At 41.9% G+C, this 15649-nt stretch overlaps 1 protein-coding gene across 1 annotated transcript; it reads right to left on the bottom strand.

Annotated features, from left to right (window-relative positions):
• Positions 1-8657: 8657 nt before the first annotated feature.
• Positions 8658-8990, bottom strand: LOC124267307 (legumin B-like). The gene has a single exon (XM_046702226.1). The coding sequence runs from the start codon at positions 8988-8990 to the stop codon at positions 8658-8660; it is 333 nt and encodes a 110-aa protein (XP_046558182.1).
• Positions 8991-15649: the final 6659 nt, after the last annotated feature.

The following is a 15649-nucleotide window of genomic DNA, read 5'->3' as shown; positions in this document are numbered from 1 at the left end:
CAGGGAAACAACAAGCACCGTCTTTTACATGTTTGGTATTACATGTTTATCTTCATCAACCCATGCTTGTCGTAAGAGGCGACTAACGGGATAGGGTGGTCAGGTTCGCTGACTTGGCTGACACTTGTCATAGTATATCAGTTGCATAAATCGATTCTCATGCTGTTGATCACTGGATTGTTTTAAAGCCACTGATCACTGTTTGGATACATGTTTATCTTCATCAACCCATGCTCGTAAGAGGCGACTAACGGGATAGGGTGGTCAGGGGAAACAAGTATAGCATAACCGACTCATGCTTTGATCACTGGATTGTTTTTAAAGCCACTCGGACAGGGAAACAACAAGTACCGACTTTTACATGTTTGGTATTACATGTTTATCTTCATCAACCCATGCTTGTGGTAAGAGGCGACTAACGGGATCGGGTGGTTGGGCTCGCTGACTTGGTTGACACATGTCATCGTATCATAACTTCGTTGAACGATGCTCATGCTGTTGCTCACTGGATTGTCTGGCCCAGACTCTATTATATACAGACCGCCGCCATATAGCTGGAATATTGTTGAGTGCGGCGTTAAACAACAGACAGACAAAAAAACACAGCATACGTATAACTTCATGCATATGACAGAAACACATTATAATCTGCCCTGTGGTTGTGACATTAACACGGTTTCTTCTTGTAATTATCAGTTCACGCAGTTTCTTTGTTAAGCATGGGGTGGTAAGTGTTGTATACATAAGCATGACATTCTATTATATGTAAATCAACTCTGAATAGGTGTGTGTTTACTCCCAAGGTCAGAGACATTGGTACAGTTGCTGGGGTATATTGGTAGATCTAGACACGGGTAGACGGGTGGGCACATGTGTACATACAGGTAGACGGGTAGAAATATACACTAGCTCTTGAACTCTGGTAGATATTACTCAAATACAGGTACTCTGGCACACGGGCAGACATATGCAGAGATACAGGAATACAGATACACGGACGCACTGGTACAAAGAAGGACTAACGAGTACACAGGTACAGATCAATACACACATACAGGTACAACAGTACAGCGTTCTATTTGTCGTGTTGTGACTAAACCACTTCATCAAAGCAGATGAAAGACGTTCAGGTCACATGACTCATTCGATAGTCACATGACTCACCCAGTTGTCGCATGACCCAAACACGACTCCGCCATTGTCACCAAACCGGGACAACACAGAGAAAGAAGGAGAGAGGGCGAGAGAGTATGGTTTTACGCCGCTATTAGCAATATTCCAGCAATATCACGGCGGGGGAACCTGAAATAGGCTTCACAAATTGTACCCATGTGGGGAATCGAACCCGGGTCTTCGGCGTGACGAGCGAACGCTTTATACACTAGGTTACCCAACCACTCAGAAGAAATGAGAAGACATTCGTTTGTTAATGTTCTCCAAAAATGGTAAAGATCTTTACAATTGTTATTAAAGCCGTGATTTACGAGCTCCAGAATAGGTCTAATACATGAGAGACACTGTAGTAGAGATATATCCTCGTTCATGTGTTTCAATGTAGTCTATCAAAGTATAGTCCCTGTTTCTTTATGATATTTTGCATTGAGTTCAGTATATTTCAATGGTCCCATCATAAATCATGCCACTATTAACGATTCTGCTATTTCAATGACCCGACCATGAATTATGCCACGATTAACTGTCAAAATTCAGGAAGAAGGAAGTGTGCCATACAGAAAACCCAAACAGGAACCTAATACCACTTTCCTCGAAAAACAAATCCGAAACACAGCATGCCGTTTTATAAAAACCTTCAGCGTGTGTTGTTGAATACTTCCGTCTAGACAATTTATTTCTTGTCAACACCTTCCTTACCTTTAATTCGGCATTTATATTTATACGTTAATATTTTTCAGATTTTTAGTGAGTGAGTGAGTGCGTTTAGTTTTACGCCGCTTTTAGCAATATTCCAGCAATATGACGGCGGGGGAAATGGGCTTCACACATTGTACCCATGTTGGGAATCGAACCCGGGTGTTCGATGTGACGAGCGAACGCTTAAACCACTAGGCCACGGTCCCAGGTGTTTAGTGAAACACCCTAAATCAAGATTATAACAAAGAGAAACAATCTGGATAAATAAAAAGCATTCTGGGTGACCAGCCCTAACTACAGAAAATGGCTGACATTTCTAATGGAAGGCCTTAATAATCCCTGTCGGAAAAACGAGGTTTCATTGTGTTTTGAACCTCGATAATCCGCAACCGGTTTAGCCGTCACGACTGAGCGATTAATGTCGGAGAGTTCTAGAAGATTAAAGGGATATTTATACATGACTATGATTACTTTATTCGAAATTTCGATAACACAATTTGTTCATTGTAATCTGAGTTTTTTATACATCCCTTCTTGGTTTCGCTGTGACCCAAACATTTAATTTTAATATTCAATGGCCTTTGATATTTAGTTCAGTGTTGTTGTCTCAGCTTTTACTTCACTTGACATTTCTTATTTTACATAACTCAGTAAAGGAACGGGGACCGTATAATAAACCGGTCGAATACTTTACGAACTCAGGCTATAAATGAACCAAATATAGAAAGTTTTCAAATACTGTTTACAAGCTCTAACATGTGTTTCGCAATATTAATAAATGTCATTTCAATATCGATTTCATTATTTCAAATATTCCAGACAGACTTATATGTTTTTAATAGTTTAATGACTACCCTTTCCTTCGCCTTGGAAAAATAGCTTTCGCCAGTAGTTGATAGTGCACAGGCCTGCGTCATCTTGAGTACGCAGACCGTCATCTGTAACAACGTAGGTAGTCTGTCTCACAGTCCCTGAACCACATCATTTTCCCTACTGCCAAGCCCTCTCTGCAGTGCTAAAGCACTAAATAAAGCAAGTCTAGATTTCCTCAGGTTCTGAATCTCTGGCCTCTCTAGGGCTCCTTTTCAATATAAATGGGTTTGTTTGTTACTATCAAAATTATATATATTTAGAGACTAAACATTAGTCTACAACCTAGGTTGCGATGTAATTCGGTAACCAGTGTGTTTTTAAAAAAATTCATTGATTGGGTACTATACGTTTCCGTCGTTGGCAGCCTGTGGATATGTTTTGTCTGGACAGGAGAATATATCTTCAAGCAGTTCTGGGATCGTTTCCACTGAAATATCTTAAACAGAAATAATCAAAGTTGTCCACACACACCAACCGTTAAACCCCTATAATCTGTTACAATTAATTTAATAATCTTTATTTGTTCTTTGATAAAGATATGTTTCTTTTTGTTCTCATAAGAGAATTTAACTAATCAATGAGTCATGCACTCCAACTCATCGGAACTGCAGTAACGGTAAACAACTATGACAGGCCTATTGGTCATGTGTTTTACCGTTATATGCTGTGGCGATGAAAGAAGACTATTGTGACACATCTATGACACGGAAATGAGTTCAACGCGGAAATGAGTAGGTTTCAAAATTTCCTGAAAATTAGCAATAATATCATCAAAAGTCTGGCGACTGAAAGTCATGTGTATATTTCGTATATGAAACTGAATTTTTTTACATGAATATAAATTTATTTTTCGGAAAATGCAAACTCTTTGCAAGATAATATAATCAGATTGTTAACAGCCGGCAATCTCAAGAAATTCACACTGAATGTGTTTCAACTCGGCCCCTTTATCAATTTTGAACCGGAGGCCAACTGCGCTACAATGATACAAGGGCGTCGTGAAGATTTACCAATGTTCCAACACTAACAAAACACTGACCAGTGCACCCGTGAAGATCCGGGTTAGAATTGGTCTTCTGTAACCCATGCTTGTCCAAAAGAGGCGACTAACGGGATCGGGTGGTCAGGCTCGCTGACTTGGTTGACACATGCCATCGTATCCCAGTTGATCGATGTTCATCACTGGATTGTCTGATCCAGATTCGATTATTTACTAAGACCGCCGTCGTGTAGTTGGAATATTGCTGAGTGAGGCGTTAAGCAACAAACAATCTGACCAATGTTGTACATACGATGTACATGTCAATAAATGACCGTGAAGGTTGCATTGTACACTATGTCTACCCGACACCCTGAACAATGTTGTACATACGATGTACATGTCAATAGATGTGTTCATGCCATGCACTGTTATCAGTGACCCGTGAAGTTCCGGGTTAGAATGAGCCTTCAGTAACCCATGCTTGTCGTAAGAGGCGACTAACGGGATCGGGTGGTCAGGCTCGCTGACTTGGTTGACACATGTCATCGGTTCCCAATTGCGCAGATCGATGTTCATGCTGTTGATCACTGGATTATCTGGTCCAGATTCGATTAGTTACAGACCGCCGCCATATAGCTGGAATATTGTTGAGTGCGGCGTAAAACTAAACTCACTCACTCACTGTTATCAGTAGGGACACAAGAAAGTAAAGACATGTAAGGGCAATACAATTACACCTGTTCATTTGTAGCTTCAAACCAGGTTTTTCCGTCGCCATCCACTGCTTTAACCACTTGTCTACTCCCACCCCATTAAGTGAGTGAGTGAATGAGGGGTGAGTATGGTTTTACGGCGCTTTTAGCAATATTAAAGCAATATCAAGGCGGGGGACACCAGAAATTGGCTTCAGATATTGTACCCATGTCGGGTATCGAATCCTGGTTTTCGGTCTGACGAGCGAACGCTTTACACACACACACACACACACACACACACACACACACCACCACCACCACCCCCCCCCCCCCCCAGTAAGACATATACAACTTGCATAAGAGGCGTTATCGCTTTGAAAAAATAAACATGTAAATGTCAAATGAGCTGGTGGTACACCTTTCTTATGGTACACCTACGTACAGATGTAATCAACATGCAGGTAGAACAGTATAAACAAAGTTCTGAACAGAAACCAATATTTATCCATAAATCCAAAAAGAAAAACATTGTTCATGCATTAAATCAAGAACGGATATGACTCAGTAACTGCAGTTGCATGCATCAAAGGAAAGTTGTTAGATTAATGACGCTGACGAATACACGAGCTGTGCCCTGAAGATAAGACGTAAGATGTTCCACCATTATATAATAGGGTACGGCAGATAGGACACTGCACACAACCATTGACGTCATTCAATCTCAGGGAACAACAAATATATGGAACGATAGAATCTGACACAGCGATAGCTTGCAAATGGTGTTTACAATCTGGTTTTCAGATTACATACAATATTATCGTAACACGCTCCAACGGGTACCAAGCCTCGCGATGCAATCAATGTGGTCGTAATTACTTCAACATTGTTCAACCGTGTTTCTACCCGAGGCTACAAATGTGTGCTAGTGACCCACAGAGCCGACGGGAACTCATAACAGAGTAATGAGAATCGCTTGAGCCGCACAAGTTGTACCACGGCGTGACGTGCGTCATGTGTGAAGTATGGGGTGTGACTCAGGTTTACGTTGAAGGGAAGTCTGAGTTACCTGTAGGATGGTGGTGAAATTAATATGCGGATGTAACACTTTATTGCTGCGTGGAAGTGTAGGTGCTTATTATCAGTTTTAAACATCGATTGCGTGGGTTTCTATGAAAATATGTTTTTGTTTTGTTGGAGCTCATTAAACAGTTTTATGTTTGCTTGTTTTTGCCTGTGTAATTTCTGCCCACTCGTATGGCTGCCTTTCTGAAGGGCTATATGGAAATCGGTGAAAGGACATAATGCGTCCAGTTTACAGAATAAAATAAGAAAATGATATTCTTTTATTCAGGAGAATTTTAATATCGAACTCGTTAAGCTATCATCAACAAGGGGCGGTGGGGTAGCTTAATGGTTAAAGCGTTGGCTCGTCACGCCGAAGACCCGGGTTCGATTCCCCACATGGGTACAATGTGTGAAGCCCATTTCTGGTGTCCCCCGCCGTGATGTTGCTGGAATATTGCTAAAAGCGGCGTAAAACCAAACTTAGTCAGTCAGTCAGTATCATCAACAACGACAGTATGGCGATCTTCCTCTTTCTGCCCATCCACGTACATGTATTTGGAATCGTACGGATGGATTAATTATATAGCCGGGAAAGCGGCATTTCAAATTATATAGGTAGAATACAGTGGGGCTTTATCGGCACTGAGTAAGAACATCAGAGACAAAAGAATTTGAATGATTAAGAGTTTTGCCCAGTGTGTTGCCGATACATTCGTCTTTTAAGAACTGTTTAAGCAAGTTGCAGTTGATATACATATATCCCAGCCTACACCCCAATATATATAATATTCAACAATCAACAATTGCAATCGTGGAACAGTTCTATAGAAAATAGCTCGAGAAACAGCACATTTAGACAGTGTAAAAGCCTTATCGAGCCTGAGACGTTCATCACCCTTCTAACAGATAGAAAACAGCACAATATGTTGGTAAGACTGAGAACGGGTGAAAATTAATGAAGGAAAATGGATGGGGTTAGATTTGAGCTTACGTTTCTGTCTTTTTTGTAATTTGGGGATAGAAGATGACTGACTGACTGAGTTTGGTTTTACGCCGCTCTTAGCAATATTCCAGCAATATCACGGCGGGGGACACCAGAAATGGGCGATAGAAGATGAATATGATTTTATCTTAACATGTAATTACTATAAGAACATAAGACACTTCTATCTGCCTAAAATGTATTGTCATAATCCGAATATGTATAAATGTAGAACGCTTTTCTCTTTGAACATGTGCAGTTATTGAGAGAAGTATATGCAATATATATCTCACTGTTATCATATGAGTTGTATTAATGTAGACTATCATTCACCATTCCTACCTCAATTGATTTTTCAACGTGATGTGTTTATCTGATATTTTAAGAATGTATATTTAGTAATTTTATGCATGTTTTATTTTAGCACTCATAGTGCTTTTACCAGATATTGAATGTAATGACTATGGTGTCTAATAGGCCCTAGTTGGCCGTGCTGTTTTACTTGTATGTATGTACGCAAAGACATCATATATCGCTAGATACTAGAATAAATTCTTCTTCTTCTTCTTCTTCTTCTTCTTCTGCATTAACATTGGAACCGTTGTGTGACAGAGGTACAAAGTTCATTCTGGCTGATTGACGGTAATGCTATGGCCATAAGGATTAACAATAGGGATAAGCGTCTTATGTACGTTAAGGTTATAAAGCGATTCGAGACTAATAGACGTCATTACTCAGTAATAGTCTCTGGACAATGTTTGGGATAAACCGGTTGTTATGACAACTAGATCGGTCAGTAAAAGTGGACCTTTTTAACTGATTTAGTGATCTGTTTCGATTACATTGATCGCTTGTCCGTGTATCTCCACGATAAGATTCGTTGTTCATGATATCAATCACCTGTTTGTGAAGCAAATGCTTAAATTGTTACTGCTGGAGTACTGTTTGCTGCGCTTTTACCGATTCGAGACACGTGTAACAAAGCGAGTGAGTGAGTGAGTGAGTTTAGTTTCGGCAATATCACGACGAGGGACACCAGAATGGGCTTCACACATTGTATCCATGCGGGGAATCGAACCCGGTCATCGGCGTGACGAGCGAACGCTTTAATCACCAGGCTACCCTACCGCCCCTTGTAACAAAGAGACAACTGTACCTTTCGTTAGTGTTGAATTTTGAAAATGCAACATCACACAATTTCTGGTTTGTGTGGACGTAAACCGATGACATGTCCGTGGTTAAGCAGGCTGTTGCTGTAGGTTATCGGGTTCTTTCCCGGGCTGTTAAAAATACACCAAGTGCCTGGAGAATATCGATCTGATGCATCCACAAGACGCTTGACGGAGGAGCGGAAGATAAACTCGTCGAAAGGTTTGCTGCAATCTGCGATAAATCAAATTTAACGTATATACGATTCATCTCTCCCTCTGCAAAGCAAAACAATAGACTTTGCAGAAATATCAGATAGCTATTTTTTTATAAATGGCAACGAGAGTGTCCCCATTATTTCATTCGTCTTCTACGTATCGTCTCCTCTTCATCCCGGCCTTCATTTCAATGTCTCACCGTTCTCAATCGTATCTCACTCATTGTATCACTCGCTCGTCTCCTCTGTCTCAAGATTGCTCGTCCCCTCTGTTATCTCGCTCTTCTGTGTCTCACTTGTCTCCTCCGTCTCTTGCTCGTCCCCTTCATTATCTCGCTCATTTCTCTAGACTTGTGTCTCACTTGATATCCCTCTGCTTTGTCTCTACGTCTCTATGTCTCACTTGTCTCCTCCGTCTCTTGCTCGTCCCCTTCATTATCTCGCTCTTCTGTGTCTCACTTGTCTCCTCCGTCTCTTTCTCGTCCCCTCTATTATCTCGCTCTTCTGTGCCTCACTTGTCTCCTCCGTCTCTTGCTCGTCCCCTCTATTATCTCGCTCTTCTGTGTCTCACTTGTCTGCTCCGTCTCTTGCTCGTCCCCTCTATTATCTCGCTCTTCTGTGTCTCACTTGTCTGCTCCGTCTCTTGCTCGTCCCAGCTATTATCTCGCTCTTCTGTGTCTCACTCGTCTCCTCTGTCTCTTACTCTTCCCCTCTATTATCTCGCTCTTCTGTATCTCTCTCGTCTCCTCTTTATCTCGCCCTACATATCAGTGTCTCGCTCCCATCTCAATCGTATCTCACTCATTTTCCGTGTATCTCCAGTCATTTCTGTTTCTCACTTGTCTCTGTCTCTTCCGTCTCTCCGGTCTGTCTTCTGTGTCTCATGTGTCTCCTCCGTCTCTCCGATCTGTCTTCTGTGTCTCCTCCGTCTCTCGTCTGTCTTCTGTGTCTCTTCCGTCTCTCACCTGTCTTCTGTGTCTCACGTGTCTCTTCCGTCTCTCCGGTTTGTTTTCTGTGTCTCATGTGTCTCCTCCGTCTCTCGTCTGTCTTCTGTGTCCCATGTGTGTCTCCCGTCTCTCGTCTGTGTCTCATGTGTCTCCACCGTCTCTCGTCTGTCATCTGTGTCTCATTTGTCTCCCCCGTCTTGTGTCTCATTTGCCTCCCCCCGTCTTGTCCCATTTGTCTCCCTCCTTCCCAGTCTTGTCTGTCATTTGTCTCCCTCCTCCCCCGTCTTCAGTCTCATTTGTCTCCGCCGTCTTATGTCTCATTCGTCTCCCTCCTCCCCGTCTTGTGTCTCATTTGTCTCCCTCCTCCCCCGTCTTGTGTCTCATTTGTCTCCCCCGTCTTGTGTCTCATTTGTCTCCACCGTCTTGTGTCTCATTTGTCTCCCTCCTCCCCCGTCTTGTGTCTCATTTGTCTCCCTCCTCCCCCGTCTTGTGTCTCATTTGTCTCCCTCCTCCCCCGTCTTGTGTCTCATTTTTCTCCCTCCTCACCGTCTTGTGTCTCATTTGTCTCCCCCGCCTTGTGTCTCATTTCGTCTTCTCCGGCTCTCGTCCGTCCTGTGTCTCATTTCTCTCTCTCTCTCTCTCTCTCACACACGCACACACTACCTTGATCCCCGTACTCTGCATGCCACACAGTGGAGTCTTAACTCAACCCGGTCTCCCACGCTACCAGGTTATATTCCCATCTAATAGACCGTGGCTAAGTTCGCATCTAGTGGACCGTGACAACCAGGAAATTACAAGTCATTCTTAGATATAGAGCATTGTTCCTCTTTCTCGCTCTCGCTCTCTCTCTGTACAAAACTTTTACACAAGACAGTGAGCGCGTAAACTCATTTAACCACAGTAATGTATATATTAATCTCTGTGTCTCTCTGCCTGTTTGGAAAGTGTAAAGTAAGTAATGTTTTGTAATAGTTTGGTATACCTCCTTTCTCTTAACCTTTCCTTCACCTCCAGTGTCCCTCGTTATCTCACTACAAAACTGAGTCACACATTCCATTTGTGACTCTCTCTCTGTCTCTGTGTACGTGTGTGTGGTCTGTGTAGTGCAAGACACTACATATACTGACATATTTGAGAAAAAGAACCTGTACCATATCTCATAGATTTAACTGGCACAATTGTGTCACTTTGGTCTAATAATACAATTAATAGTTCCGTCTCAGAAATGTCTCATTTCTTGTGACATCTGACCCTTTACATCGCCTCCAAGATGAAGAAAAAGTAAATGTCAAGCTATCCTCAGCGCTTTACACACTGCTCCGGGGTTCGGCTGAGGACCCTTCCTTTGAGTGTAGACTATTTATATACACATATATGTCAGCAAGATTAGGTTATCATTTTTGCAGAGAAAATGACAGATTAAATGTTTACCCAACATCACACCAAGGAAATAGAACTCTAATTAAACCCGAATCTTGCTGGAAGTCCATATATGTGTGTACAAATCTATAACACATGAACAGTTCGCCATAGCATAGACATATGTTACAAAAACACTGAGATAAAATACTTTTCAAACATTTATTTGTGTGTATTTCAAAATGCAATAAATAGTATAAACATTTTACATGGTAGTAAAAGTAACAAAAATATATATATGAGGGACAGGTCATGCTGAGAAGTGTCACATGTCACGTACACAAGCAGGAACCCAAGAACAAGCTAAGTCTCGGTCTCTGCTTTGGAAATAATACTGTCCTTTCAAGTTACTCACTCTGTCAATTGAGCAATTAAATGTCACTGGTCGCTGGATTTCTTCTTGGCACAGACATTGCGTCACAGGGCACTCTCAGTTATCTTCTTGATCACAATGATCATTGTTTATATAGAGAAAAAAACATTCCATCGCCCTTTGTACGCTTGGTCGATATTTGAAAGTTACTGCAAAGGTCACAGTTCAATATAGCCGTGTTTGCGCTTGTAATTGTCTTCGACTCTTTGTTGAGACACGTTGTAAATCTGCCCGTGAATGTCCCAGCGGAACGTGTGGATTTCGGAATGGCCCCTCGTGACGTCAAGACAGGTGCGTCAGGTGAGCCGAGCTGGTTCTTTGTTTCAACGTTCAGCATGCCTCACACCTTTGAATCCGTTTCTTAACAGTTCCAGGATTTAGAGTCTGTTCACACAGATTGCACATTTCACCATCGGTGTTATTGATAGCCTTGCATTTCAGTTATACAGGCACCCCGTCACCCTGGTAACAGATCGGGTGGGTGGCGACGTCTGGATCAGCTTCACAAAAATTTGCTTTTGGTGCACGGAGAGGGCTTCGAAAAGATCGGCAAGGCCATTTCTCCGTCTCCTGTTGGATAAGCAGTTAGCCACTTCCATGTTGGTAGTGCAGGAGAATGGACTGATCTGATCCTTGTGTAAAGATGAAGCATTAAGGAGTAATTCTTGGTAATTGTCCACTAAGTCCAATTGAGTGCCTACTTCCGAACCACTGAGAGACTCGTTCGAACTTTCAAAACAATCACTCTCTGTTGATGATGTTGACATGTTGGATATTTGCCTTCCGAAACTTTTCTCGACTCTTTCAATAGCTTCGTGGGTCCATCCCAGCCGTTCGAGGATTTCCTGATCGATACCATCAAATATGTTCGCCATTCCGTTCCTCCTGGACCTCTTCATGTCTGTGAATGTTTCATCGTCCATGACTGGCTGTTTGGTAAGATTTAAAACCATCGAAGTTGTTGTCTGTAACTAAGCTTTGACTGTTCCTGTCAAGTTAGTATATCTCGTAGCGAATGACTCAAGTCTGACAAACCCAAACAGTTCGTCTGGTTTTATAACCCAGTCTCTTCGTCAGCCAATGGGCAGTGCTTCAACAGCTGACGTCACACACGAGCGGAGCACATTGAATCAGTACTGTTTGCGTCATTGGGCGGAGCTCTATTGATGTCGATCAGAACCTGTCAGCCAATCAACGCGGTTGGTTAAATCTGATCCGGGTTTTCCCCTAGAAGACCACGTGGATATCCTTTATGCTCCGCCTCAGCTCACAATCAATACAAAGCAGAAATTTGATTTCTACTGCACCTCCAAACAAATACCTCTACGTTGAATGCATGCTAATCGACATACGCCCCTACACTGTCAGAATATTTACCTAGCTGCTTAGCATTCGTTGAAAATCGGTGTCAACTTTATCCGGATTTCGTCAGGCTGCGCAAGATTCTATTTTTAGATTTTGCCGCAACGTGGAACAAGTGTGTAATCTACCGTTCGTTTTGCGTATGTGCCCTACCTTATTTTGATTGTTTTTCCACCCGGAAAACCCCCCGTATGACGCCAAGCAATATCATTTTTAAACACAATTTTATGGTATAATTAGAATGGTAATGTTTAAACAGAATCACTGAATGTAATAATGTTAGAAATATATATCACAACAGATACAAAGAATTTTCTCTATTTCAGTAGATAGTTTGAGTTTTAAAGAAACCACTTCATTTTATTGCTTATATATGTGTAACATTGCCACACCCGTATGTCTTAGATCATACTTGACTCATAGCAATCAATACGTGAGTCAACGTGGAGCAAGAGTTGGACGAAGCACCCGTGCAATCCTTACACACAGCGCTTGTATCCCACGGCTTCAAGTAATGATTAAACAGTTTATTTCTGGATTCCTGTCAGTGAAATAGTACGTCATCTAGAGTGAGTGAGAGAGTTTATTTTTACGCCTCTTTTAGAAATATTCCAGCAATATCACGGCGGGGGACACCCTAAATGGGCTTCAAACATTGTACCCATGTGGGGATCGAACCCGGGCCACATCATCTTGAAAATGGAGACTGACTGACTGAATTTGGTTTTACGCCGCTTTTAGCAATATTCCAGCAACATCACGGCGGGGGACACCAGAAATGGGCTTCACACATTGTGCCCATGTGGGGATTCGAACCCGGGTCTTCGGCGTGACGAGCCAACGCTTTAACCATTAGACTACCCCACCGCCCGTTGAAAATGGAGATGTTTTAATGAACTATACTTAGGTACACGTACATGATGACTTGTTTTTTTCCCCGTAATGCTTCTTTGTAATCATCTAATTAAATAGAAGCGACAAAACCCTTTCCATATTCATAACAAATCTTTGCGAAAAGCAAATTCAAAGTCAAAATGGCAATATACTGATGAGGTATAGTTAGGTCGACGTAAATGTTGGCATGACCTGTTGCTTTTACTGCTGTTTTTTCCCTGAAAGTAATACTATTACTACTGTAATTGCTGATGGTTATTCCTGACTGTAATATTGCTACTACTTCTACTGTTGATGACTTTTCCTGAAAGTAATACGTAGAGGGTAATCTCCGAGTAACTCTCCATTCATGGGGAGTTACGAGGATATAAACTACTTCAATTACATTCAAAGTATTGATAATATTTTCTAATATCAAAATTAAATGTGAAAATGTCAAATGAAACGAAGTATCAAAGTCTTATATTTGAAACTGGTACACATCGCTCTATTCCTGAGCGACAGTGGAATGACGTCAAAATGTAATTTAATATTACTGCTATACTGTTGATGGTTATTACTGACTGCAATATTGCAACTACTGTTACAGTTGGTGGCTATTCCTGCCGCTAATACGGCAACTTCTAGTACTGTTGGTAGTAGTATTCCTGACAGTAGTACTACTACCCCTACTGCTGATCACTATTTCTGATCGCAACACTGCCTCTACGACCGTGGCTCCAGATTGACTGTTCAAGTTGACTGTTACTTCTCTGATCACTGTATCTTCCAACTATAACAATTAAAATTAACAACCAACCTTTGATATTGAGGACTGACTGACTGACTGAGTTTAGTTTTATGCCGCTTTTTAGCAATATTCCAGCAATATCACGGCGGGGGACACCAGAAATGGGCTTAACACATTGTGCCCATGTGGGGAATCGAACCCGGATCCTCGGCGTGACGAGCCAACGCTTTAACCACTAGGTTACCCCACCGCCCCTGATATTGAGGAAGCAGGGTTTGGGGTAATGTATAAAGGCTACATGTTTGAAGGTAGGTATCTTTTATTGTAATGTGGGCTTAAATATTTGAACAACTTCTACAACCACCAACCCCATTCATTTGAGCGATAGTGGCTGAATATTATTTTTCGTCGCTTGAACCTAGAAATGGATTCACACATTGTACCCATATGGGGAATCGAACCCGATTCTTCGGCGAAACGAGCGAACATTGTAACCACAAGGCTACCCCACCGCTAATTGAAAATGTTTCGAATATCTTCGAACGCTCCAGCAGCACCAGGATCCGAAACCATTCTGAAACGAATGACGATCGGCGACTGACGTATTTGTATATTTTTGTTGTTGTTCTTTATTTATTACCCGTGAAGATCCGGGTTAGAATATTGATCTTCAGTAACTCATGCTTGTCTTAAGAGGCGACTAATGGCATCGGGTGGTCAGGCTCGCTGACTTGGTTGCCACATGTCATCGGTTCCCAATTGAGTAGATCGATGTTCATGCTGTTGATCACTGGATTGTCTGGTCCAGGCTCAAATATTTACAGACCGCCGCCATATCGCTGGAATATTGCTGAGTGCGGCGTAAAACTAAACTCACTCACTCTTTATATATAGGAACCAGCTAAACATCATCTTAAACTACTTATCCTTATCAGCTATTTCGAAAAGAAATGTAATAAATTATATGGAAGAACCTTCGACGAGTGAGTGAGTGAGTGGGATTACACCGCTTTTAGCAGTATTTCAGCAATATCACACATTGTACTCTTGAAGAGGATCGAACCAAGGAACGCTTTAACCACTAGGCTACCCCATCGTCCCTATCTAGCGACGATGTTGACATGGGAGAAGGTATTATTCGTTTTGGTGGTTAAGTGCTTCAACGTTTTACAAATAGATATGTACCTTGTACACATTTATATTGGTTTTCTTTTCATTCTTTCAAAGGCGTAAAACATCATATGTAAGTATACGTGGAATTAGCTTTCTTCACCTTGTACGTCAAGTCATTTAATTACAGAGTCCCGATCCAGCTCGTCTTAGTATCGTCAAAATTCCTATTCCATATGAACAGTCTGATCATCCATTCTAATGATCCCTGCCAAAGTTCCATTTTTGGAGGGGCGGTGGGGTAGCCTAGTGGTTAAAGCGTTGGCTCGTCACGCCGAAGGCCCGGGTTCGATTCCCCACATGGGTACAACTTTTGAAGCCCATTTCTGGTGTCCCCCGCCGTGATATTGTTGGAATATTGCTAAAAGCGGCGTAAAACCATACTCAGTCAATCAGCCATATTTGGACATATCACCTATACAACGAATTTAACCTGTACAACGAATGAATAGCTAACGCTTGAATACTACCAAATATGTGTCAAAGAATGCCAAACACAGTGCGGTATTTCACATACTTTCTAACGACACAACAGCTATTTTAAATATGTGGTACTTTGGTATAATTATACAATTAGTTTTCCGTTTCAGAAGTCTCTCATTTCTTGTGGCAACTGACCCATAATATCGCCTGCAAGACGAAGGGAATATGGAAATGTCAAGCTATCCTCAGCGCTTTACACACTGCTCCGGGGTTCCGCTGAGGGCCCTTCCTTTGAGTGTAGACTATTTATATACACATACATATGTCAGCAAGATTCGGCGTTGATGTATTATTCAATTAGAGTACGAATGAACGTTTACCCAATATCTCACCGAGGAGGTAAAGCTATCTTAAAATGTGAATGTGGGGTGGTCGGATAGCCTAGTGGTCAAAAGCGTTCGTTCGTCACGCTGAAAACCCGGGTTTGATTCTT

The sequence above is a fragment of the Haliotis rubra genome, unplaced genomic scaffold, assembly GCF_003918875.1.
Source record: "Haliotis rubra isolate DU_JTF1 unplaced genomic scaffold, ASM391887v1 Scf130, whole genome shotgun sequence".
NCBI classification, from domain to species: Eukaryota; Metazoa; Mollusca; class Gastropoda; order Lepetellida; family Haliotidae; genus Haliotis; species Haliotis rubra.
Note: the sequence above shows the minus strand (reverse complement) of the source record. Positions and strands in the feature narration are given on the sequence as shown.

Bases quoted from the DNA above. Each gene is read 5' to 3' on its own strand.
- LOC124267307 (XM_046702226.1), bottom strand. From the start codon at position 8,990: ATGAGACACAAGACGGGGGAGACAAATGAGACACAGATGACAGACGAG.